The 26356-nt window shown below is 50.8% G+C and overlaps 1 protein-coding gene across 3 annotated transcripts in view; it reads left to right on the top strand.

Moving 5' to 3' along the window:
• NCOA7 (nuclear receptor coactivator 7) overlaps nt 1-26356 on the top strand; it is a 164866-nt gene that overhangs the window by 59839 nt on the left and 78671 nt on the right. For 2 of the 3 annotated variants that reach the window (XM_074990611.1, XM_074990609.1), the window contains exon 3: nt 9491-9750. In XM_074990611.1, coding sequence (XP_074846712.1) covers nt 9491-9750 — 260 coding nt within the window. Of the gene's footprint in view, nt 1-9490; nt 9751-26356 lie in introns of those variants that run through there. The other variant, XM_074990612.1, reaches the window with a different exon arrangement.

The raw sequence follows: 26356 nt of genomic DNA, 5'->3' as shown, positions 1-26356 counted from the left end.
CTACTCTTTGGTCACTTGGCATCTATACCTTGGCCCCACACCGCAGACAGCAGCGATCATCCTTCTGACCCTGTCCTTACTCTGCCTATCAGCCCTACCTCAATGTCTGCAACCTCTGTCTCACCAACTCCTGTGCACATAGAAACCTCACTACTCTGCCGCTGCCGCTTCTGCCACCTCCACCTTCTCACCAGGTTCATCCAAACAGTCCTTTGATTCTTCCGCTGAGATCTCTGAACCTCACTCCACCCCGTCCGTGGCACTTCTGGACATTTTCAGAGTCCATCTTGCCGCCTTAGTACTGAGCTTGTCCCAGTTGTGCACAGACTGCCGAGTGCTGCACATTATTCACTAGGGGTATCTGAGAAGACTTCTCTCATGCCCTCCTTGTGGGCCACCTCATGGTAGCTCAGGAAATCCTTCCCACGGTGAGGCCCCCTGAGAGGAAGACGACAGCCTTCATAAGGGTGCCATAGAATGAGTCCAGTGCTGATACCATGGCTGTCGCTTCAGTTCCCCTTATTTCTTTTTGCCAAAAAAAGGGGGAGGGGCACTGTTCCAGCCTGGGTCTCTGTCGTAGCCCAAGCCTTTCCCCCATCTGCCCAATTCACCACTCTCACCTCATTGATCATGCAACTATGTCCCCATCCATGTGCATGCATCTGGCGGTTCCTTTTCCTCCTTGGGTACGTGGCAGCCTTCACCTCAGTCACACTGTATGCTCGCCTGCAGGTGCACTGGCTTCAGCTGTGGCTCCTGTCAGTCGAAGTCTGCAACCCACAGTCGGACCACCTAGGCAAGCCAGTCCGACGACTCATCTCCATTCTCGTTTCTTTCATGCGGCGGTGCAACTGATCCAAGGTCCTGGGCAGCACTCTATTCACTCCTCTCAGTCCCCACACCACTCTGGCTATAAAAGCCTCTCTTGAGTGGTGGGGCGTCTCTTTGGTGGGCCACAGAGCTCAAGGTGTCTGGTTGCTCAGGGAAGCATGGATGCATATCAGCATTCTGGTACTGCAGACTGCCTATCTTGCTTGCCTGGCATTCCTGCCTCTTATCAGATCCAAACATGTTTAACTACTCTCAAACAGCAGGACAGCAGGGGTGTCTACACTAGCCGGCTACTTCGAAGTAGCCGGCACAATGTCGAAATAGCACCCGTCGCACCTACGCATGCTGTGTGCTATTTCGACGTTGAAATTGACGTTAGGCGGCGAGACGTCGAAATCACTATTAAGCACCCTACTTCGACATTGAATGTCGAAGTAGGGTGTGTGTAGACGATCCGCATCCCGCTACTTTGAAATAGCGGGGTCCTCCATGGCGGCCATCAGCTGAGAGATTGAGACGCTCTGTCCAGCACCTGCAGGGCTTTATTGTGCCATCACGCAGCACCCTTTAAAGCCCCACGGACCCGGATTTCCTGTGGCAGGAAGCTGAGAGCATGCAGGTAGCAGCACACGCACGTGCTAGCCGTGCATGTCCTCTACAGGCCCTGACCCATCCACCCATGGCATCGAGGCAGCCCCCCGAGCGCCCTGAGGGCTCCTCCTCTGAGGGGATCCAGGAACCCCCAGCAGCCAAGGGGGGGGCCAAAAAGAGGCGAGGTCCCTCCTGGTCAGAGGCTGAGCTCTGAGACCTGCTGGGGCTCTGGGGTAAAGAGGAGGTGCTCCACGTGATGGGGAGCAAGCAGTGGAACACAGAAGCATTCGCCTGACTGGCTGAGGGCCTGGCCTCCCGGGGTCACCCTGCCTGCACTCCGAATCACGTTTGTAGCAAGGTGAAGAAGTTGCAGCAGGGGTATGCCTGGGCCTGGGACTCGGCCAGCTGGTCTGGGGCTGCCCCCACCGCTTGCCCCTATTACAGGGAGCTCAGGGCCATCCTGGGCCCCCAGGACACCACCTCCCCCCGGCCGCCCTTGACACCACGGCCGATGAGCCCCAGCAGGCCTCGGAGCGGGACTCCAGCCCAGAGGCCAGCCTCACACCCCAGGGGCCACGCAAGGAGCCCACCCTCAGGACAGTGGAGGAGGGGTCCAGCAGCAAGGAGGGGGTGCTCCTCATTGACCTCCCCTCCCGGAGCACCAGCCGGGCATCGGCCCACCGGCTTCCCCCGACCGTGGCAACGGACAGTCAGGTACGTACTCCACAGGGCACACAGCCACGGGGCGGGGCACCAGACACAACCGGGAGCCTCATACACCCGAAGCAGACCCCAACCTGCCCAGCCACAGCACAGTCCCAGGACGGCGGCATGGCCATCAGTGCCTGTCAACACCCGCACCCATGGACAGCACTGTGCCTTAACCCCAGGGGTGGGGGGACTAGGCTATGGGGACAGCCAACAGGGACATCACACCCACCGACAGGGATGGAGACCCAGCACCCAAGGGGGGGTGGGGGGAATGGGCCACGGGCCAGGGCACGGTACTAACAGCCTTCCCCTCCCTCTCTCCCTCTCTGCAGCTGCATCATCTGACGCCCCCGGCAACCAGGCACCTTCTATCGTCCCTGACAGCCCCCCGGAGATCAGCCACCGCCAGTGCCCGGAGACACCCCCAAGGCCAGTGGGATGGTCCCGCCACCGCTGGACCCTGGGATGGCCCCTGTGGATCCCCAGCTCCTGGCAGCTCTCCGGCGGTAGACGAGAGACTCCACTTCGACAGGGAGGAGTCCACCCAGTAGTGGGCGGCATGAGAGGACTTCATGGGGGTCTTCCGGGACATAGCTGGGTCGATCCAGGAGGCCGTCGCCCGGCTCCTGCCCCCCGAGCCGCCCCTGCCTCGCCGCCTGCTGCCCCTCCTGCAGCCTCACCTGCAAGCTCCCCAGGACCAGAGCCATACTTGCCGGTCCTCCCAGCCCCCAGCCGGCCACACCAGGGACCATGGACACAGGGTGGGGTGGGGGTCACGAGCCGTACCTGCTGGGGGTCACGCCCCTCTACCCCACCCCACACTGATGGGCCAACGGCCGAGCCATCCCCCGGGCCCTCAAGTATATAGTTGTCCCCCTTTGTATATTGGTTGCAGTTTCTGTTATGCACAAAACAAAGCTAACAGTTTTCAAAAAAAAAGGGTTTTATTTTCCAAATAACTGGAGGCGTGTGCTTGTTGTGGGGGTGGTGTGTGGGTGTTGAGGGCAGTGTGTGGGCAGTGCAGGCTGTGTGTGGGGTGGCCTCTGGGGAAGGCCAGGGAGGTGCTCAGGGGTCTCCCTGATTGAAGTGGGCCCGCAGGGGCTCGCGGACCCGTACCCCCTCACGGTGTGCCTGGCGGCTGGGTGCGGCAGCCGGCTGGGGGAAGCCTCTGCCAGCATCGACCATCCACCGTGGACGAAAGCCTCCCCCTTGCTCTCGACAATGTTGTGGAGCGTGCAGCATGTGCCCACAACTTAGGGGATGTTCTGGAGGCTGATGTCCAGGTGGGCGAGGAGGCACCACCACTGGCCCTTCAGACGGCTGAAGGTCCTCTCCACCACCTGGTGGGCGTGGTTCAAGCGGACGTTGAACCGCTCCTGGCTGTTGTTGAGGTGGCCAGTGTATGGGCGCATGAGCCAGGGCTGGAGGGGGAAGGCCGTGTCCGCCACGAGGCAGAGGGGCACGGTGGTGTCTCCCAGAGGGATCTCCCTCTGGGGGATGTAGGTCCCTGCCTCCAGCCGGCGGCACAGGCCCAAGTTCCAAAAAACACGGGCATCGTGTGTGCAGCGGGCCAGCCCACGTACATGTCCTGGAAGCGGCCCCGACTGTCCACCATGGCTTGCAGGACCACGGAGTGGTAGCCCCTGCGGTTTATGTATCTTCCTCCGCTGTGGTACAGGGTGCAGATGGAGATGTGGGTCCTGTCCAGGGCCCCAAAGCAGTTCAGGAACCTCATGGTGGCGAATCTGGCAACGGCTGCATCCAGGTCCCCGAGTTGGACGACCCTCTGGAGCAGCATGGCACTGAGCACACGGACCACCTGTGGGGAGGGGACACAGGCACCCATGAGGGTGTGCAGGGTGCCCCACGGCCTTCCCCGCAGGCCCCCCTCCTGGGCACCTCCGCGGGTACCCTCCCACCCAGACTCTCACTCCCCGGCGCCGCTCCCTCCCCAGCCCCACACCCTGCCCCCTCTCCCTCCAATGGGTGCGTGCCTGGGCCTCCTTACCTCCACGGCAATGGTCCCAACCGTGGCCTTTCCCACTCCAAACTGGTGTCCCACGGAGCGGTTGCTGTCTGGAGTGGCCAGCTTCCAGACGGCTATTGCGACCCTCCTCTTGACGAGGAGGGTGCGCCGCATCCGGGTGTCCTGGTGCCTCAGTGTGGGGGTGAGCCATTGGCAGAGCTCCAGGAAGGTCTGCCGGCTCATGCAGAAGTTCCGCAGCCACATGTTGTCGTCCCACTCCTGCATGACCAGCTGCTGCTTCCACTCGGAGCTAGTGGGGTAGCTCCAGAGGTGGGGGAGCAGCCAGCGGGGGAGGAAGAAGGGAGCCCGGTGGTCAGGGGCATCCCTGTCTGCCCCCGGGGAGGGCTCCTCTGGCAGGAACCACTGGGCGGCCTCCTGGGCAGCACCTAGTAGGGTGTTTGCCCCCTTGATGACTACCTGGAGGGCCTCCTCTTCGTGCTGCTGCTGCTAGTGCTCCTGGGGGTCCATATCTGCTGTGCCTTGGTCTGTGAGAGTGTGGAGAGTACCCTGCGGACCTTGTGCTGTGCAGGCCGGGTGTGTCTGGGAGGGGCCCTTTACAGGAGCGGCTTGCTGTTGACCCGGAAGGGCTAGTCCAGCCTCTGACCCAGGCCGTGGGCTTTCCTGGCCCCTTATTTCGATGGGGAGCGCTTGTGTGTGTGGACGCTCCGCGTTTCTTTCTGGGGTGGCTCCTTTCGATGTTCCCTGTCGCTACTTCAACGTTGAACATCAACGGCACCAGCCCTGGAGGACGTGTAGACAATACATGTTGAAGTAGCCTATTTCGATGTTCGTACGTCGAAATAGGCTACTTCGACTTAGTGTGCTAGTGTGGACGTAGCCCAGGTGCGTATACATAAACAAACAAGGCAGCACTAGGTGGTCCTCCCTCTATGTGGAGACCATACACTTATGCAATCAGTGCCTCAGGCATGGAATCTCCTTCCCCGCCATAAAACTGCTGGCACTGGCCACTCCCTAGTGAACTCTTGTACACATTCAGGAATGAGAGCTGCAGGGCTCCACACTCCTCTCTGTCTTTCGCCAGAGGGACATGCTGGAACCTCTTTGCTCCTGCCATGAGCTCCAAACTCTCCCTCTTGTGCTCCAGGGGAATTCTCTGGCTGTGAGGGCCATGTACTTCTCTACCCCTGGACCACCAAACTTACTATGCTTTCCCACCTGTCCTGCTACTCAGTGCTTTTTTTTGTGTTGGTACTGAGCACCAGCACCTAGGCAGCCCCAGCTGTGGAACTGGCTGGGGGAGGGGGAGCTGGCTGAGTACCGGCTCCTCTCTCTTTTTTCCAAAAATCACTGTTGCTACTCCTGCAATCCTCTGCAAGGTGCTGTGGAACCAAGCAATGATTGTCGCTTGAAGAAGAAAAGGAGATTAATTAATGGAACTTGAAGTTCTTTGAGATGTGTGGTCCCTGTTTGGGTTCCAATACCTGCCCTTCATCCCCTCTGCTATGGGTTCCTTTGCTTGTCAATAAAAGGATTCTGGAGCACTGTCAACCCCTGCAGACGCTGAAAGCCTTGAACATGTCATGCAGCCACGGATAGGTCAATGGAGATTACTACAAACTATCTTGGCTCTGGCACATGGCATATGCGTGCATCCATGTCTGATAAATAGAGACCACACAATTCAAAGAACCTCCAGTTTCAGTAAACAACTTCCTGTTTTTACAGTTCAGTTTTGTATTACTAGCCAATTGAAACATATTGTCCTGGACTTTTTTATCTCTGACAATGCGAGGGAAACCTGGAGAATTGCTAGAGCTCAGATGGAAAAAGCTGACTACTTTTAGATAGTATTCGAGATGAAAATGGTTGTTGCAAGAACAGAAGTAAATTTTATTCACATCAAGTTACCTCCTTGGTTTTGTAAACAAGGCTTACAAGAAACTGTTGGAATAAAGTCTGGATACTGTATGTGAAGCAACAAAAGTTCAGTACAACCAGCTGGCAGAGTGATTCTGAACTTGGTTGAGTTTCAGAGTACACTGACAGGCATGAAGTTTGCAGATGACACCAAGTTGTTCAGGACAGTCAAAACCAAAAGGGATTGTGAAGAACTACAAAAAGATCTCAGCAAACTGAGTGATTGGGCAGCAAAATGGCAAATGAAATTTAATGTGGGTAAGTGTAAGGTAATGCACATTGGGAAAAATAACCCAAATTACACATACAACATGATGGGGTCAAATTTAGCTATGACAGATCAGGAAAGGGATCTTGGAGTTATAGTGGATAGTTCTCTGAAGACATCCACGCAGTGTGCAGCGGCAGTAAGTGAAGCAAATAGGATGTTAGGAATTATTAAAAAAGGGATAGATAATAAGACAAAAGATATCATACTTCCCCTATATAAAACTATGGTACGCCCACATCTTGAGTACTGCATGCAGATGTGGTCTCCTCACCTTAAAAAAGATATATTGGCATTAGAAAAGGTTCAGAAAAGGGCGACTAAGATGATTAGGGGTTTGGAACAGGTCCCATATGGGGAGAGGCTAGAGAGACTGGGACTTTTCAGTCTGGAAAAGAGGCGATTGAGGGGCGATATGATAGAGGTATATAAAATCATGAATGGTGTGGAGAAAGTGAATATAGAAAAATTATTTACCTTTTCCCATAATACAAGAACTAGGGGACACCAAATGAAATTGATGGGTAGTAGGTTCAAAACTAATAAAAGGAAATTTTTCTTCACACAGTGCACAGTCAACCTGTGGAACTCCTTGCCGGAGGAGGCTGTGAAGGCCAGGACTCTATTAGGGTTTAAAAAAGAGCTTGATAAATTTTTGCAGGTTAGGTCCATAAATGGCTATTAGCCAGGGGTAAAGTATGGTGCCCTAGCCTTCAGTACAAGGGCAGGAGATGGATGGCAGGAGATAAATCACTTGATCATTGTCTTCTGTTCTCCTTCTCTGGGGCACCTGGCATTGGCCACTGTCGGCAGACGGGATACTGGGCTGGATGGACCTTTGGTCTGACCCAGTATGGCCATTCTTATGTTCTTATGAAGTTATGAGTGGTTATATAGAGAGCTGTGTAGGCAGAGGAAAGAATAGGTGCAGACAGTAAGGAAATGAGCAAAATCAATGAACAAAGAGCAATCCAGATGTATAATTTTGAGCATAATTTAAGGCATTCTTGAAAATAGAAATAGCTTGCAATAAAAGATTTTGTAGACTTACAGGCAGGGCTTTTAAGATTTCTCTTGTAGGAACGGAAAAAAAAATCAAGAACAGCCCCATATAAACTGTCCTGACACAATCACAGTTATGGAGAAGTAGCCATGTGAGTCTGTTTCCGGGAAAAAAAAACTGCAACACAGCACAGCAGCAACACAAGCAGTCATGTGGAACCTTAAAGACTAACAAATTTATTACGGCAGAAATTTTCATGGGCTGCAGCTCACTCTGTTAGATGTATGAAGTGGAAGATTCAATATGGCAGGGTTTTATATATACAAAGATGGGTGGGTTAAATTGCTACGTTGGAAGACTAGTACTAATTAGCTAATTCAGTCAGGCTTGGATGTAGCCCACTTCCAACAGTTGATAAGAAGGTTTTAACCATAGTTATCAGAGGAGACTGGTGAGGGGAGCCCTGGCTGCGGGGAGGAGGGTACTGACCACGTGCTCCCATGCCTAGCCCAGGGAGGGGCCAGAACAACCCCCACTCCATTCCAAGCCCCGCCTGTTTCCTCAGCTGAGGTGGCCTGGAGGGCTAGTGAGGCTGGAGGGCCAATGGTGTGAGCAGGGGTCTGTCCGCCGCCCTGCCCCGCCACACTCACTGGCTGTGGGGAGGGAGGAAATGCAGCAAGGTGGTTCCATTGTGTGTTGCTCTCCAGCCATACCTTTCCATGGCTGGTGAGTGCTGGGGCAGTCCCACCTCTACAGCCATACCAGCCTGCACTGCGAGCTGCTGTCTGGCCCTTCAGGTGTCTGTGCGTCCCCCCACCCTGTATTCACCGACAGCGGTGGGGAAAGTGCAGCAGAGTAGCTCCAGCTCATGCTGCTCCTTGGCCCCACATTCCCTGAAAGCACCATGGCCTGGCAGGAGAGCTGCATAAGCTGGGGCCGTCTTCCTGCACTTTCCCCACTGCCGTCAGGGAGTGCAGGTAGAGAGAGGCAGGGCCAGCAGGCTCCTGGTGCTGGCCCTCTGGATTTGCTGTTCCCCCCACCAGCTGTCCACCTCCCACCTTGGGGGTGCACGTGACCCCTCGTGGACCCCTACACATTGCCCCTTACAGTTATGTTGCTTTGAGGCAATACTTGAAGGTCTTCAGAAGCTGTGGTGGTGAGCATGATATAATGACCTTTATCAGTCTGATTGTGTGGCTGTTGATAAATAACAACCTTGGACAAAATGGAAATAAATGACAAGTTTATATCAAAACAATGTAGCTCATAAAGCAGAGGCAGTCAGGTGTGAAATTGTAACTTTAGCTCATGCATTATAATACATTTAGGCTTGGAATAGTTTTGATTTTTATTCCATGTCTCATCTTGAAAGCATTACTCCATGGTTTGCTTTATTCCCATTACTTCTGTATAACTGCACAGAAAAAAGCCTGCTGTATTGTGAAGGAAAAGAGAGTGTGAATAAAAAGTTTCTTTTCTTACATTGTTTCTGTTTAAAGTTCTGGTAAAAATGCCTTCAGCACAATAGGGTTATTCCTTTGAAAATATATTCTAAGATCATGTTGGCTTAATGCTGTTAAGGTCACTAGAGCCTTCCATGGATACAAGTCTTTACCCGTGGATACGGATATCCAGGCATCGAAATTGATATTCACTGGTTTGTAGGGCTCTACTCCTAGGAGACATATTGGCCAAAGGCACAGAGCATAGGGCTGCCATTCCCAGGAGCCACTGTACTGTGCTGGCAGCTCCTCCCGACGGTGTAGCTTTATTATCCCTAGCCCTGCCCTCAGCCATGTTTCCTGTCTGGGGTTGTACAGCTGCATGGCCTAGAGGAGCTAGCAGTATGGTACACTGGCCCTTGGGAGCAGTTGCACCATGATTCTCTCCCTCTCTCTTGGCCTTAGTGTCTCATGAGAACAGAGCCCTACAGATCAGCGGATGCTGATTTCTGTCCACAGCTTTGCGCATCCTCTGATGGATGTATGTATCCATGCCGGGTTCTAAAGGTGAGAAGTGGGGTTAGTGTGTATGTGAGAGAGAGAGAGAGAGAAAGCAATTGTAGTGTATTACCATATAATTAATTGATTTGCAGAAACAAGATTGGCCAACTCAGTTGTTAATCAGCTCACAGCAGGGGACTGTATATCACTTTTTTTTTTAAATTCTTTTTATCTAGGTTGAAAAAGAAAAAGCAAGCCAAACAAAATGCTGAGACTGCTGCTGCTGCTGCTAATTCACGTGGGACCACTGGTTCCAAAACTCAGGTTGGGAAAGATGAGGGCAGCAAGGTCATTTTGGAGCAAGTCAGTTCTGAGGACAATTGTAAATTTGCTGAGGAGAAAGAGGAGCGTGTCACTGAAGAAGAGAAGAGAAGGAAAAAGTATAATCATCTGAAAGATATTAGGCGCACGGAGCTGAAAAGATACTATACTATTGGTGAGTAATATTCGCATTACAGTATTTTGACAAAGTATTATTCTGGTACTTATTGATATCTTTTCCTTAGGTGATTGGCTTAGGTATTCCTGAGAGGGACAGTCAAAATCTTGTAAAATCTAAAAATTACTAAAAATAGTTTCAGGTGTTACACCTGTCCCCAAGGCTCTGTCTTCACTCTGAGTAAGGGGTGTAGTTCCCCTGCTCACTTACAGAAATTTACACAATCTGTCATTGAGGTAGCAGGAATATGCTTAGCATTGTTATCAGAGAGGTAGCTAATCTGTATCTTCAAAAACAACAAGAAGTCCTGTGGCACCTTATAGACTAACATATTTTGGAGCATAAGCTTTTGTGGGCAAAGATGCATCTGACAAAGCAGGTCTTTGCCCACGAAAGCTTATGCTCCAAAATACCTGTTAGTTTATAAGGTGCCACAGGACTTCTTGTTGTCTTAGCATTGCAGCTACAGTAGCATGAGTAGTGCAGTAGAGGTGTGGCTGAGCCACACTGAATATATATACCCACCAGTGCTGTCACTGTTACACTGTTGTGTGTACTTGCAGTTGCTCAATGAGGGCTGTCACTAGTTTGTGCTTGTCAGCAGGGAAACCTTAACCCTGGTTCATAGTGTAGAATCATAAGGCTGGAAGGGACTTCAAAAGGTCATCAAGTTCAATCCCCAGCATTTATGTTAGGACCAGTGCTCTTTTTCTTTAAAAAAAAAAAAAAAAAGTGCCAGAACTGCATTCCAGCAGTTCAAAAGCCCTCGGCAGGACTAAGCACTATCGTGGCCATCTCTGACAGGTGTTTGTCTAACCTGCTCTTAAAAATCTCCATTGATGGAGATTCCACAGCCTCTGTAGGCAATTTATTCCAGTGCTTAACCATCCTGACTTGAAGTTTTCCTAATGTCCAACCTAAACCTCCCTTGCTGCAATTTTCACTCATAACTGCTTGTCCTCTCCTTAGAGGTTGAGAACAGTTTGTTTTCCCTCCTCCTTGTGACAGCCTTTTAAGTACTTGAAAGCTGTTATCGTGTACCCTCTCAGTTTTCTCTTCCAGGCTAAACAAACCCAGTTGTTTCAGTCTTCGTTCATAGGTCATGTTTTCTAGAGCTTTAATCATTTAATCATTTTTGTTGCTCTCGGGATTTCTTTCCAGTTTGTCCACACCTTTCCTGAAACGTGGCCCCCAGAACTGGATACAGTGCTCCAGTTGAGGCCTAATCAATGCAGAGTACAGCAGCAGAATTGCTTCTCATTCCCTGCTTATAATACTCCTGCTGTCCAAGAATGAATTTGCTTTTTTGCAACAGTATTACCCCGTTGACTCATATTTAGCTTATGTTCCACTATGACCCCCAGTTTCCTTTCTGAAGTACTCGTTCCTAGACAGTCATTTCCCATTTTGTATATGTGCAACTTATTTTTCCTTTCTAACTGGAGTACTTTGCATTTGTCCTTGTTGAACTTCATCTTCTTTATCTCAGATCTTTTCTCCAGTTTGTACAGATAATTTTGAATTATGATCCTATCCTCCAAAGCACTTGCAACCCCTCCCATCTTGGCATCACCCACAGACTTAGAAAGTGTACTCTCTATGCCATTATCCAAATCATTGATGAAAACGTTGAATAGAACCAGACTCAGAACTGATCCGTGTGAAACCCCCCTCATTATGCCCTTGAAGTAGGACTGCAGACAATTGATAACTGCTTGCTGGGAATGATTATTGAACCAGTTATGTACACATCTTATAGTGGCTTTATCTGTGTTTTATTTGCCTAGTTTGCCAGTGAGAGAGTCATGTGAAACTATACCAAAAGTCATGTTAAAGTCTAGATTTCTACATCTACCGCTTTCCCCCATCCACAAGGCTTGTTAACTTGTCAAAGACAGCTATCAGGTTGGTTTGACGTGATTTGTTCTTGACAAATTCATGCTGACTATTTCCTGCCACCTTATTCTGGATGTTTACAAATTGATTGCTTAATTATTTGTTTAATTATTTTTCCTGGTACAGAAGTTAAGTTGACTGGTCTGTAATTCCCTGAGTTGTCCTTATTTCCTTGTTTTATAGATAGGCACTATATTTGCCCTTTTCCAGTGTGCTGAAATCTCTCCCATCTTCCATGACTTTTCAAAGATAATAGCTAACAGCTCAGGTATCTCCTCAGTTAGCACCTTTGAATATTTTAGGATGTATTTCATCTGGCCCTGGTGACTTGCTGTAATTTTTAACTTGTTCTTTTCCCTATGTTAGCTTCTGATATTACCCCATTTTCACTGGCATTCACTATGTTAGGTGTTCAGTCACCACCAGCTTTCTTGGTGAAAAGGAAAACACAGAAGTCATTAAGCAACTCTGTCACTTTCACATTTTCTGTTATTGGTTTTCTCTCTTCATAAAGTAAAGGCCCTTCCCTGTCTTTGGTCTTCTCGCTGCTTCTAAAGCCAGGGTCAGCAACCTTTCCACCTCTATGTATGATCTGAGTGCTGGTGATACTTTTTAAAGCTACTAATAGTCCTATGAACAACAGCTTCATTAATAAATAAATTAAGATGCAGAGATTTACCATTTAGGCGGTGGTTCATAGCATTAGCTGGTCTTTTGTTAATCCACAGGCGACATGGCTTTGAGCAAGCTCCTGGCTACACAGGAGAGGCAGGGCAGGGCTCAGTTTCCCATCTCGCATGCCAATGAAACACTTACCAGGGGTTGCTGACCACTGGTCTAAAGTATTTGTAGAAAGTTTTCTTGTTGCCCTTCATGTCTCTAGTTAGTTTGATCTCATTTTGTGTGTTGGCTTTTCTAATTTTGTCCCTATGCACTTTTGTTAATAGTTTATATTTATTCTTTGTAATTTGGCCTAGTCTCTGCCTTTTATAGGACTCTTTCTGGATTTTTTGATAATTGAAAATCTCCTGGTTCAGGCAGGATGGTCTCTTGACACAGTTTCTATCTTTCTTACCCGGTAGCAGAGTTAGCTCTTGTGCCCTTAATAATGTCTTTTTGAACAACTGTCAACTCTCTTCAATTTGTATTCCTCTTAGTCATGCCTCCAACGAGATCTTACCTTCCAGCTCCCTGCGTTTGCTAAAATCTGCTTTCTTGAAATCCATTGTCTTTATTTTGCTGTTCTCCCTTCTACCATTCCTTAGAATCATGAACTTCATGATCACTTTCAACCAAGCTGCATTCCATTTTCAAATTCTAAATCAGTTCTTCCCTTTTGGTCAAAATCAAATCCAGAATAGCCTCCCCCCCAGTAGCTTTTTCCACCTTCTGAAATAAAAAAAAACCCATGGTTTCAAATATGTTCCAGAACTTGTGTAATCTGTGCCCTTTGTATTGTTTTCCCAATAGATTTCTGAGTAGTTGAACTCACCCATCACTACCAAGTCCGATGCTTTGAATGATTTTGTTAGTTGTTTACAAACACCTCATCAACTTCTTACTGGTTAGGTTGTGTGTAGTTGACACCTACCATGACATCACCTTGCTTTTTTCCCCTTTTATCCTTACTCACAGATTTCCTGGCCGTGTCTACACTAGCCAAAAACTTCAAAATGGCCATGCAAATGGCCATTTCGAAGTTTACTAATGAAGCGCTGAAATACATATTCAGAGCTTCATTAGCATGTGGGCGGCCGCGGCACTTAATTGACGCAGTTCGCCGCCATGCGGCTCATCCGGACGGGGCTCCTTTTCGAAACGACCCCGCCTACTTTGAAGTCCCCTTATTCCTATCTGCTCAAAGCAATAAGGGGACTTGGAAGTAGCTGGGGTCCTTTCGAAAAGGAGCCCCGTCTGGACGAGCCGTGCGGTGGCGAGCCGCATCAATTTCGAAGTGCCGTGGCCGCCCGCATGCTAATGAAGCGCTGAATATGTATTTCAGCGCTTCATTAGTAAACTTCGAAATGGCCATTTGCATGGCCATTTTGAAGTTTTTGGCTAGTGTAGACATGGCCCCTGTGTCTCCTATATCCAGCTCAGCCTCAGTCTAAGTGTATACATTTTTAATATAGAAGACATTGCCTCCTCCCCTTTTCCCTGTTTTCTTCTTGAGTGAGCTGTGCCCTTGTGTACCGATATTGTAGTGATGCATATTATCCCACCAAGTCTGTAATGCCAACTATGTCATAGTTGTGTTTATTTACTAACGTGTCAAGTGCTTCCTTCTTACTCCCATACTTCTTGAATTAATACACAGACATTTAAAATACTGATTTGATTTTGTCCCCCAGTTTTCTTTTGTCTCTCCTGACTTATCCCTGCTATTACAGCCCATGCTTCCCCCAAATTCTGAGCCTTCTGCCAGGTAGACATAGCCTAAGTCCCATCTGCCAATTTATTTATTTTTTGGTCCTTCAGTCACTGGGTTTGTATTTATTTTTAATTTTTTTTTCTTTTCCCTGGTGCCATGTGAAATGCCCACACACACAGGGGAAACCGACTATAGACAAAGTACTGTCAGTATCATGAAGAAAATGATAGAAATAATTTTCTTCCTTTTTCACTTGCAGAAATCTGAGGTGATGGTTGTAACTGCAACAGCCTTAAACATTTTTGACAAGTAAAGTTTGTAAATTGATGGTGTTTATTCAGTATTTTTTCAGTTCATTTTTTTGCATACTGACAGCTGAATACCTAGGAACCTAGTAGCATGCTGAAGTACTGTTCTATTTGCAGTACAATGGAGTAAGGATTAAAAACAAATCACCCACAGTCTATAGACAATAAGGCACTGAGACATGGCCAAATGATCAAAAAAACATTTGTCCCTTGTCTCACAATCACTCATTAATTTTACACGTGAATAACCTTATTGAAGTAAAGATTAGCTTGTGCCTAAACTTCAGTGTTTTCAAGATCTGAGTCAAAAGGCAGTGTCCAGTCTGTTTGGTCTGGGTTATATTTTGTTAAATGGCCTAAATCTAGGGTGACCATACTTCTCTGAACTGAAAATGGGACACTGGATAAGCGGCAAGGCCAAGCGTCTGAGACAGGCTCCACTCTATCTGGCGCTGCCACTTACCTGATCAAAGAATCATAGGGCTGGAAGGAACCTCAGGAGGTCATCTAGTCCAGCCCCCTGCTTCAAGCAGGATCAATCCCAACTAAGTCATCCCAGCCAGGGCCTTGTCAAGCCAGGACTTAAAAACCTCGAGGGATGGAGAATCCACCACCTCTCTAGGCAACATATTCCAGTGCTTTCACAACCCTCCTGGGTAAAGTAGTCTTTCCTAATATCCAGCCTACTCCTCTCCTTCTCATATCCAGCCTTTCATCCACCATAACCCCTAGGTCCCTTTCTGCTGTACTGCTGCTTAACCAGTCAGTCCCCAGCTTATAACAATGCTTGGGATTCTTCTGTTGTAAGTGCAGGACTCTACACTTCTCCTTGTTGAACCACGTCAGATTACTTTTGGCCCAATCCTCCAATTTATCCAGGTCACTCTGGATGCTATCTCTACCCTCCAATGTATCTACTTCTCCCCCTAGCTTAGTGTTGTCCGCAGACTTGCTGAGGGTGCAATCCAGTCCCTCATCCAGGTCATTAACAAAGATTTTGAACAACACTCGCCCCAGAACTGAGCTTTGCAGCACTCCACTTGAAACCGACCATCATCCAAATATTGAGCCACTGACCACCATCCGTTGGGTCTGGCTGTCAAGCCAGCTTTCTATCCATCTTATAGTCCATGGATCTAATCCATACTTCCTTAACTTACGGGCAAGAATGTTGTGGGAGACTTCATCAAAAGCTTTGCTGAAGTCAAGGTATATCACATCCACTGCCTTCCCCATATTTACCAAGCCTGTTACCTCATCATAGAAGCTAATCAGATTGGTCAGGCATGACTTGCCCTTGGTGAATCCATGTTGACTACTCTTGATCACTTTCCCCTCTTCCAAGTGCTCCAAAATGGATTCATGGAGGATACCCTCCATTATTTTCCCAGGAATTGAGGTAAGGCTGACCAGTCTATAGTTCCCTGGATTGTCCTTCTTTCCTATTTTAAAGATGGAAACTACATTTGCCTTTTTCCAGTGGTCCAGAATCTCTCTCAATCTCCAAGAGTCTTCAGAGATAATGGCCAAAGGTTCGGCAACAACATCTGCCAATTCCCTCAGTACCCTTGGGTGCATTAAATCCAGACCCATGGATTTGTGTACATCTAGTTTTTCTAGATAGCTCAGAACTTGTTCCTTCCCCACAGATGGCTGCCCTCCACCTTCCCATACTGCATTGTCTAGGACCATCGTGTGGGAGTTGACTTTGTCCGTGAAGACTGAAGCAAAAAAAGCACTGAGTACTTCAGCTTTTCCGACATCATCTGTCACTAGGTTACCTCTCTCATCCATTAACAGCCCCACACCTTCTCTGATAACCCATTTTTCTTCATCGAATGTCCCCGTGGGTGCTCCACAATAGGTGTCAGGCTCGCCCAGCGCCGCAGATCGGAAACTTTCCAGCAGTTTCTCCTAGATTGCGCATGCGCCGGCGCGCACCGCTCCCTTGCGCGTCCCCGGCCACGTGCGCGATCTGGTCCCCGCCAGTTCCTTCTCAACCGCCATCGGCTGCAGACGGAATCCGCTCAGGCTACGGCCAGTGTCAGCTTAGTTAGAGTTTTTTCGTGTAAATTGTTGGTTTTTTTTCTTGCAAAAAAAAAAAAAAAGAAAAAGAAGAAAGGACAAAAAATATATATAAATATATAGTAAAAAGAGAGAGGGGAGTGGAGAAGACGCGGGGACGTGAAGGCCAGTAGGCCTCCTGCCGCGGTGGGCTGGGGTCCGCGAAAGGGGAACAGGCACGAATCTAGTGCTAAGTATCCTATTAACAGCTCAAAAGACTCACCGCGATGTCCTCTTCAGGATTCAAAAAGTGTGAGTCCTGCCGCGAAGCTATGCTGGCCTCCGATGGGCATAGTCAATGCATTAGGTGCCTGGGGGAATCACACGTTACCCAGAAGTGTTCCCATTGTGCTAAGCTCACAGCCAGGGCCAGGAAAGACAGAGAAATGCGGCTGAAAATGCTGTTGTTTGAAAAGGCTCTCCAGCCCGACGTGCCGGAGAGGCCTCAACCGGAGGGACCCCCTGGGCTCCATAAAAGGAAGGCGGCTTCCCTTACCCCCTCGGTGCAGAAACGGAGGAAGCTCTCTCCAGCCCAATCCCTGCCGGCGGTCACAGTGAGCGGGACGGGCGTAGCACACAGCCCCCAGCCGCATACCCAAACAAGCGGCAGCGCAGCAGCACACGTGGCAGAGGCTGAGCCTCCGATTACTAAACAGCCGGCACGCGCAGCACTCAGAGCGGCGGCCAGGCAAGTGCCGGAACTGGCGGCACCGCCACAGGCAGCACTGACCCCAGTGGCGCCAGCAGTGCAGGGCCAACAGGCACGCAGCCTGCAGGCACCGGAGGACGTTATCCACGCGGCACCGCAGGTGAGCGTGCCGAGCACGGCACCGACAGCGGGGCCGAGATCCCCAGCACGGGAGGGGGTGGTGTCAGCCCCGCAGGGGAGGGGAAAAGCGAGAGTAAAAACCCGGCACTGCAGCCCCTCTCCGGACAGGGCTGCAATGCTACTGTCAACAAGCCCTCCCCTTATGCTGCGCACGCCACCCAGAAGATCTGGGTCTCTTCCAGCCTATCCAGAGCCTCCTTCTTCGTTCCTCCAACCAGTGTCACCATGGCTTGGGCCACCTTCTCCCTTTCTGGGATTGGATCCCTTGGAATACTGTCACAAACCAGTTTCACCACTGTCTGAATCATCGTGGAGATCTCGCTCTCCCAGACACCGGGGGTACGCACCTCGAGAGTGGTCCAGGTCTCCATCCCCGGACCCGTGCCCATGCTGCCGTGGTCACTCTTACCATGCTGGACACAGACACCCCAGGCATACACCTAGGGGCAGGTCCCCCCCGGCCGTCCAATACCCCCATGGACACTCCCAGCCGGGGACGGAAACACAGCTGTCTCAAGGGGAGTTAATTTTGGAACCCCGAGACTTTGCTTCGCAAGCCTCTAGTGAGCGGGTGTACCACCGACCGCAGGAACCTGAGAGTTCGAGGGAGGCTTACCCTAGTGGTTCTTCCTTGTCCTCCCCCGACGAGGCTACGGCCCCTGGGGACGTTGCTCCCCCAGACGACCTCAAACAGTTTCAGGAGCTGTTTAAAAGGGTGGCTTTCACACAAGGCATCCAAACAGCAGAGGTACAGGAGAAGCATCACAAACTCCTGAAAAATCTGAGACCCCCGGCTTCATCCAAAATCGCTATCCCGCTCGACGAAGCCATCATGGAGTCAGCCACCACCATATGGCAGGCCCCGGCTTCCGCTCCACCTATAAACAAGAGAGCGGATAAGAAATACTTCGTCCCGGCGAAGGGCATGGAGTTCCTCTTTAGTCACCCACAACCAAATTCATTGGTGGTAGAATCGTCTCAGCAGAGATCAAAGACTTCTCAGTACAAATCGGGGGGTCCAGACAAAGATGCCAAGAAGCTAGAGCTGTTTGGCAGAAAGGTATATTCCTCTTCCACCCTGCTGTTGAGAATGGTAAATTATGCAGCACATCTAGCGAACCATAATTTTGACAATTACTCCAGGCTTACTTCTCTCATGGATTCGCTTCCGGAAGATAAGAAGCTGGTGTTGAAGGCGATTGTGCAAGAGAGCTACGCGGCTTCAAGGACAGGAGTCCAGATCACCCTGGATGTGGCGGACACGGCGGCACGCTCAACGGCTACAGCAGTGGTCATGCGCAGAGAATCCTGGCTTCAGACATCGGGTATCCCGAGGGATCTGCAGGCGAAGATTGTTGATCTCCCCTTTGACATGCAGAAGTTGTTTGCAGATTCAACCAGTTCGGTCCTTCACTCCAGTAAGGACTCCAGAGCAATACTTAGAACCCTGGGCATTTATACCCCTCCATATAGGAAGAAAAAGTATTACCCTCAGCAAAGACGATACCCGTACCAACCACAGCGTGCTCAATACCGACGGGGCTACGACCAAGGGCGACATCAACAGCAGCAACAGTATAGAACACCCAGGCGACGTTCTCAACAAAGCCGCGCAAGTTTGACGGGCAGGTCGAGGGCTGCACTATCACTACCATTGCGCAATGCCATCCCCAGCTAATGTTCCATCATCGCCTCCGACCGTTTCACCCCCAATGGCAAAAGATCACCGCAGACAAATGGGTACTGGAGATCATAGCCACGGGTTACGCGATCCCCTTCCAGTCGCTCCCACCGCCAAAACCTCCACCCTGGCCCCACCTCAGGGACGCTTCCCACGAGGCGAGACTCAAACAGGAGGTGGACCATCTTATGTTCGTAGGGGTTGTGGAAAGAGTGCCAGAGCGATTCCAGGGGAAAGGTTTTTATTCATGCTACTTCCTTACAGAGAAGAAAACAGGAGGCTGGAGGCCCACCTTAGATCTTCGGGGCCTCAACCGGTACTTGCGCAAACAACGTTTTCGGATGATCACAGTCGCCTCTATACTCACGGCACTGGACGATGGAGATTGGTTCACAGCCCTCGACTTACAAGATGTGTATTTTCATATAACGATCCACCCGGCACATAGACGCTTCCTCCGTTTTATGGTCGGCAAGGAGAATTTCCAGTACAAGGTTCTTCCGTTTGGCCTCTCCTCGGACCCCAGAGTCTTTACCAAAACCCTGGCAGTGGTCTCAGCCTACTTGCACAGACGGGGTATTTATATTCCCATACCTGGACGACTGCCTATTGAAAGGGGCCTCGAAGGCAGAGGTACTACGCATGATACGCGTAACAGCAGACACGTTTTCTTCGCTGGGCCTGGTCATCAACCTCGCGAAGTCAAAGACCGACACCACACAAGACATAGCGTTTATAGGGGCATGTATAAACTCTATTACAGCAAGGGTCTATCTGCCTGACTCCCGCTTTCATGCCATCAGTTCGCTGGTGCAAGTCATTACATACAGCCCCACGGTGCTGGTCTTAACGTGCTTGCAGCTGCTAGGCCACATGGCGGCAGCAACGTTTGTGGTGCAGAACGCCAGATGGCATATGCGCAGCCTGCAACATTGGCTGGTGAGCGCCTACAAGCCGGCATCCCACACAGTCCGCAGGGTGGTGTCGCCCACGACAGAGGTGCGCAGATCTCTGCAGTGGTGGGTAAACCCCAAGAACATGCTAACAGGGGTACCCTTCCACCAACCACAAATATCGGTTTTTCTTACTACTGACGCTTCCCACGTAGGATGGGGAGCACACATCGGCGACAAGGTGACGCAAGGACTATGGTCCCCTACGGAACAGTCACTGCACATAAATATACTGGAGCTCAGAGCAGTGTTTAACGCCTGCAAACACTTTCGAGACCACATACAAGGCAAAGTAGTCGGGATCAATACAGACTATACCTCCACCATGTTTTATATAAATCGACAAGGAGGAGCTCGATCCCGTGCCCTATGTGCGGAAGCAGTCCAGCTGTGGAACTGGTGCATCGCCAACAATTTTACGTTGAAAGCCTCGTATTTGCCGGGCGCTCATAACGTGAAAGCAGACCAGCTGAGCAGGCGCTTTGCACTCACGCACAAATGGCAGATCCGCTCTGATCTGCTACGACCGATCTTTCACACTTGGGGTTTTCCTCAGATAGATCTGTTTGCCACTCAGCACAACAAGAAGTGCCCCCAGTACTGCTCCAGGGCAGGATTGGGGTGGGGATCCCTGGGGGATGCATTTGCGATTTCATGGAAGGGCCCCCTACTTTACGCATTTCCCCCCACAGTGCTCATCCACAAGGTCTTGCAGAAAGCCAGAAGTGAGAGAGCCCGCATGATTCTAGTAGTCCCAACGTGGGATCGACAGCAATGGTTCCCCTTGCTTCTGCGCATGTCAGACCGCCCACCGCTCCCCCTTCTGGTAGCCCCGGACCTACTCACGCAGGCTCAGGGGTCCATAGTGCACCCACACCCTCAAGGCCTGCGCCTACAAGCATGGCTAATCCATGGCTCAGCTCCCTAGAAAGCACACGTACGGAGGGAGTTCAGCAAGTCCTGGAGAGCAGCTGAAGGACCTCCACCAGGAAGACCTACAAGCAGAAATGGACTCGATTCACTGCATGGTGTTCTGCCAAGCAGCTAGCTCCCCTTGACGTTCCTTTACCTGAAATACTAGAATACTTATTGGACCTCAAGAGGGGCGGGCTTTCCCTATCCTCGCTAAAGGTCCACCTCGCCGCTATATCTGCTTTTCGGCATGAAGAGGAAGGGCCCACGGTATTTGCCCATCCTATTGTTACCAGGTTACTGAAGGGGCTGGTAAACCTGTACCCCCCTCGGAAACCGCTTCCACCATCGTGGAACTTGGACCTGGTGCTCAGCGCGCTAACGGGCCCACCATTTGAACCCTTAGCCACGGTTCCCCTACGTCTCCTTACGATAAAAACAACCTTTCTCCTTGCAATTACGTCAGCTCGCAGGGTGAGTGAGCTCGCAGCAGTTATGGCAACGCCGCCCTGCACAGTATTCTCAAAGGAGGCGGTAACTTTACGGCTGCACCCAGCCTTTGTTCTGAAAGTTTCTTCAGAGTTCCACCTTAACGAACCCATAGTTTTACCCTCGTTTTACCCAAACCTCACAGCTCCAGCAAGGAGGCACGCCTACATCTCCTGGACGTGAGGAGGGCGTTGGCCTTCTACATAGACAGAACTAAGTCCTTCCGGCAAACGGACAGACTTCTAGTCTCTCTTGCTCCCAGGTCAAAAGGAGAGGGTCTCTCTTCACAGAGAATCTCGAAGCACATTGTGTCCTGTATAAAAATGTGCTACGAACTTCGAAAGACTCCTTTGCTGGCCCCGCCCAGGGCTCACTCCACCAGGGCGGTGGCGGCATCAGCAGCCTTTTTCAAGGGCATTGCGTTAACAGACATCTGTAGAGCGGCGACCTGGTCATCCTATGACACCTTCGCCAAGCATTATGCCCTACATCGGGTATTCCAAGAGGATACCCGCCTCTCGACAGCGGTCCTTTCAGGGGCAAGCTGCACATAAACCAATTACCCACCTCCTTACTTGGGTTACTGCTGGGTAGTCACCTATTGTGGAGCACCCACGGGGACACTCGATGAAGAAAGAGAAGTTACTCACCGTAGTAACGATGGTTCTTTGAGATGTGTCCCTGTGGGTGCTCCACCACCCACCCATCCTGCACGCTTCGTATCTCTGTTTAATGTTTTTCAGGAGCATCCGAGGCAGTTGGTCAAGGAACTGGCGGGGACCGGATTGCGCACGTGGCCGGGGACGCACAAGGGAGCGGCGCACGCTGGCACATGCGCGATCCAGGAGAAACTGCTGGAAAGTTTCCTATCTGCGGTGCTGGGCGAGCCCGACACCTAATGTGGAGCACCCACGGGGACACATCTCGAAGAACCATCGTTACTACGGTGAGTAACTTCTCTATTGTTAACATGCCTGTGGAAACCCTTCTTGCTGCTCTTCACATCCCTTGCCAGCTGCAGTTCCAGTCGTGCTTTCGCTTTCCTGATTACTCCCCGGCATTCTCCAGTTGTATGTTTATACTCCTCCTTAGTCAACTGTGCACATTTCCATTTCTTGTATGCATCCTTTTTGAGTTTAAGCTCTCTAAGGATTTCCCCATTAAGCCAAGCTGGTTGCCTACCATGTTTGCATTTCTTACTATGCAGCGGGATGGTTTGTACCTGTGCCGCCAGTAAGACTTCTTTAAAATTCTGCCAGTTCTCTTGAACTCTTTTCCCCTATATCTCGGTTTCCCAAGGGATCCTGCTCATCAGTTCTCTCAGGGATGGGAAGTCTGCTTTTTTGAAATCAAGGGTCTGTATGTGACTGCTCACCCTTCTTCCTTTTGTCTGGATCCTGAAATCTACGATCTCATAGTCGCTGCAGCCCAGGTTTCCATCCACTTCTATTTCTCCTACTAGTTCTTCCCTGTTTGTGAGCAGCAGGTCAAGTTGCACACAGCTCCTGGTCAGTTCCTTCAGCACTTGTACCAACAAGTTATCCCCAACGTTCCCCAAAAATTTTCTGGATTGTCTGTGTGCTGCTCTATTAGTCTCCCAACAAATGTCCGGATGATTAAAGTCTCCCATGAGAACCAGGCCTGTGATTTGGAAGCTTCACTTAGCTGCCTGAAGAAAGGCTCATCTTTCTGATCTGGCGGTCTATAGCAGACACCAACTACAACATCTCCTCTGTTACTTCCACCTCTAAGCTTAACCCAGAGACACTCAACTGGATTTTCTCCCTACTTATACTGGAGCTCTGAGCAATCACACTGCTCCCTCACGTAGAGCGCAACTCCTCCTCCTTTTCTCCCTGTCTGTCCTTCTTAAACAGTTTATACCTTCCATGACCGTGTTCCAGTTATGCGATTTGTCCCACCAGGTCTACGTTATTCCAACCACCTCATACTATTTTGACTGTGCCAGGGCCTCTGATTCTTCCTGTTTGTTCCCTAGGCTTCTGGCATTAGTGTACCAGCATCTTAGAGAAGTGGCTGTTTGGCCCACTTTCTCCTCTTCACCCAGGAAACCTACTTGATTGTTCCCTCCTCCTTCCCCACTTACCTCAGGGATTGTGTCACCATCCCCCCGATGAACGTAGTTTAAAGCCCTCCTCACTAGGTTTGCAAGCCTGCCCACAAAGATGCCTACGATGCTGGGATCTGAGCTACCTCACATCATTGCTCTCCCCAGCTGATGTCAGAGACACAGTTCTTTTTACAAAACTTTGCATTTGTCCCATTTGCTTTTACTTAACTGCTCTGCTATCCCCCATGAGAGTTAGAACAAATACATCAAATGTCCAGTTTTGCCAAAAAAGTTCTGACTTCTGGGACAGAGATTAAAAATGGAACTATCCAGGTCAAAACAGGATGTATGGTCACTCTGCCCTAATCATTTCAGAGATGCACACATATCTCCTAGAGCTGGAAGAGACCTTGGGAGGTCATCTAGTCCAGTCCCCTGCCATCTTGGCAGGACCAAGCACCATCCCTGACATCTATTTGCTCCACTCCCTACATGGCCTCTTCAAGGCTTTAACTTACAACCCCAGGTTTAGCAGGCCAATGTTCAAACCACTGAGAAGGTGGGTTAGGTAATCTCTTTTATTACGTCAAGCTCTTTTGGTGAGAGTGAGAAGCTTTTGAACTGCACAGAGCTATTCTTTAGGTCTGGGAAGGTACGAAAAGCATCACAGCTGAATACAAGATGGAACACATTAGTGTGACATAGGTAGTTAGCAGATATTCTTCTTCGAGTGTCCCCGTGGGTGCTCCACATTAGGTGTCGGGCTCGCCCGGCACCGCAGATCGGATCTTCCAAGCAGTTTCTGCCGGACCGTGCATGTGCCGGTGTGCGCCGCTCCCTTGCACGCTCCTGGCCACGTGCGTGATCCGGTCCCCGCCAGTTCCTCTTAACCGCCATCGGCTGCAGACGGAATCCGACTAGGCTACGGCCAAGTTAGTGTATTCAATGGTTATAGCTGTTTTTCTTTAAAGTTTTCAAGTTCTTAGTCTATTGTTAAGTTAGCCAGTTGTTATTTTCAAAAAAAAAAAAAAAAAAGAGAAACAACAAGCGGGACGGATTTCAGTCCGGTCCTAGTAACAAGCGGAGCACTGGAGGCCAGGAGCCTAGGGCCATTAGCCCTCCTGCCGCGGCAGGCTATCCGAGAGGGGGAAAACAGCACAGAGAAGGTGCTAAGTACACCATTAACAACTAAAAGACTCACCGACAACGTCCTCTTCAGGATTCAAGAAATGTGAGTCTTGTCGAGAGGCAATGCCAGTGTCTGATGGGCACAGTCACTGTATAAGGTGCCTGGGGGAGTCCCATGTCACGCAGAAATGCTCCTTCTGTGCAAAATTAACAGCCAGAGCAAGGAAGGATAGGGAGATGCGGCTTAAAATGCTGCTATTCGACAAGGCCTCCAGCCAGACGTGCCGGAGCGGCCGCAGCAGGAGGGACCCTCCGGGGCCCATAAAAGGAAAGCCGCCTCCCTCACCCCATCAGCGCAAAAACGGAGGAAAGCCTCCCCAGCCCGATCCCTGCCGGCAGCAACAGCGAGTGGGACGGGAGGAGCGCACAGCCCCCAGCCGCAGCAACAGCTGATCGGCGGCGGCACGGAGAGCCACGTGGAGGCGGCTCAGCCTCCGATAATCAAACAGCCGCACCGCACCGCAGGCAGGGCGGTGGCTAAACAAGCGCCGGTACCGGCGGCACCGCAGGCAGCGGCACTGACCCCCGGGGAACCAGCAGTGCAGAGTGCGCAGGCACGCAGCCTGCAGGCACCGGAGGACACCGCCTGTGCGGCACCGCCCATGAGCGTGCCGAGCGCGGCGCGGACGGGGCCGAGATCCCCTGCATGTCAGGGGGCGGAGCCACCCCCTCAAGGGAGGGGGAAGGCTGCACAGAAAACAAGGCACTGCAGCCCCTCTCCAGACAGGGCTGCAGAGTTGCTTTCTCTCAGCCCTCCGCTCATGCTGCAGACTCCAACTAGAAGGCAGGGGTCCCCTCTAGCCTACCTGGAGCCCCTGTCTCCATTTTTACAACCAGCCTCGCCCTGGCTGGGACCACCTTCACGCTTCTTGGGGTTTGAGCCGCTGGAGTACTATCACAAATCGCTCTCTCCAGTGTCCCAGGTCTCTCGACGATCTCGCTCCCCCAGACGCAGGGGGTATGCACCAAGGGAGTGGTCCAGGTCACCTTCCCAAGAACAGTGCCCATGCTGCCATGGTCGTCCCTATCACGCAGGGCATAGACACCACCGGCAGTCTACCAGGGAAAGATCCCCACAGACGGTCCCGTATCCCCGAGGGCAATCGCGAACGGGGACAGAGACTCAAGTACCTCAGGGGGAACTGGTTATGGAACCCCGAGATTTTCCCTTGCAAGCTTCCAGCGAGCGGATGTACCATTCCCAACAGGAACCGGAAGGGTCCAGAGAGGCGTATCCTAGTGGTTCCTCGCTCTCCTCCCCGGACGAGGCTACGGCCCCGGGGGACGTCCATTCTCCAGACGATCTCAAACAGTTTCAAGAGCTGTTTAAAAGGGTGGCCTTCAGGCAAGGCATCCAGACAGCAGAGGTGCAAGAGAAACACCATAAGCTCCTCAAAAATCTGAGACCTCCGACCTCCTCCAAAATAGCAATACCGCTTGACGAAGCAATCTTGGAGTCCACCACTATGATATGGCAGACCCCTGCGACTATTCCACCTGTCCACAAGAGAGCGGACAAGAAATACTTCGTGCCGGCGAAGGGCATGGAGTTTCTGTTCAGCCACCCACAACCAAATTCCTTGGTGGTAGAGTCGTCGCAACAAAGATCAAAGACATCTCAATTCAAGACAGGGGGAACGGACAAAGATGCCAAGAAGCTAGAGCTGTTCGGCAGAAAGGTCTACTCCTCCTCCACACTACTGTTGCGAATGGCAAATTATGCAGCCCATCTAGCGAACCACAATTTCGACAACTACACTAGGTTAACGTCCCTCATGGACTCGCTTCCAGAGGACAAGAAACTGGTGCTCAAGGCCATCGTGCAAGAAGGCTATGCAGCC

Source organism: Carettochelys insculpta, chromosome 3, assembly GCF_033958435.1.
Source record: "Carettochelys insculpta isolate YL-2023 chromosome 3, ASM3395843v1, whole genome shotgun sequence".
Classification (NCBI taxonomy): Eukaryota; Metazoa; Chordata; order Testudines; family Carettochelyidae; genus Carettochelys; species Carettochelys insculpta.
This window is presented reverse-complemented; position numbering and strand designations above follow the sequence as displayed.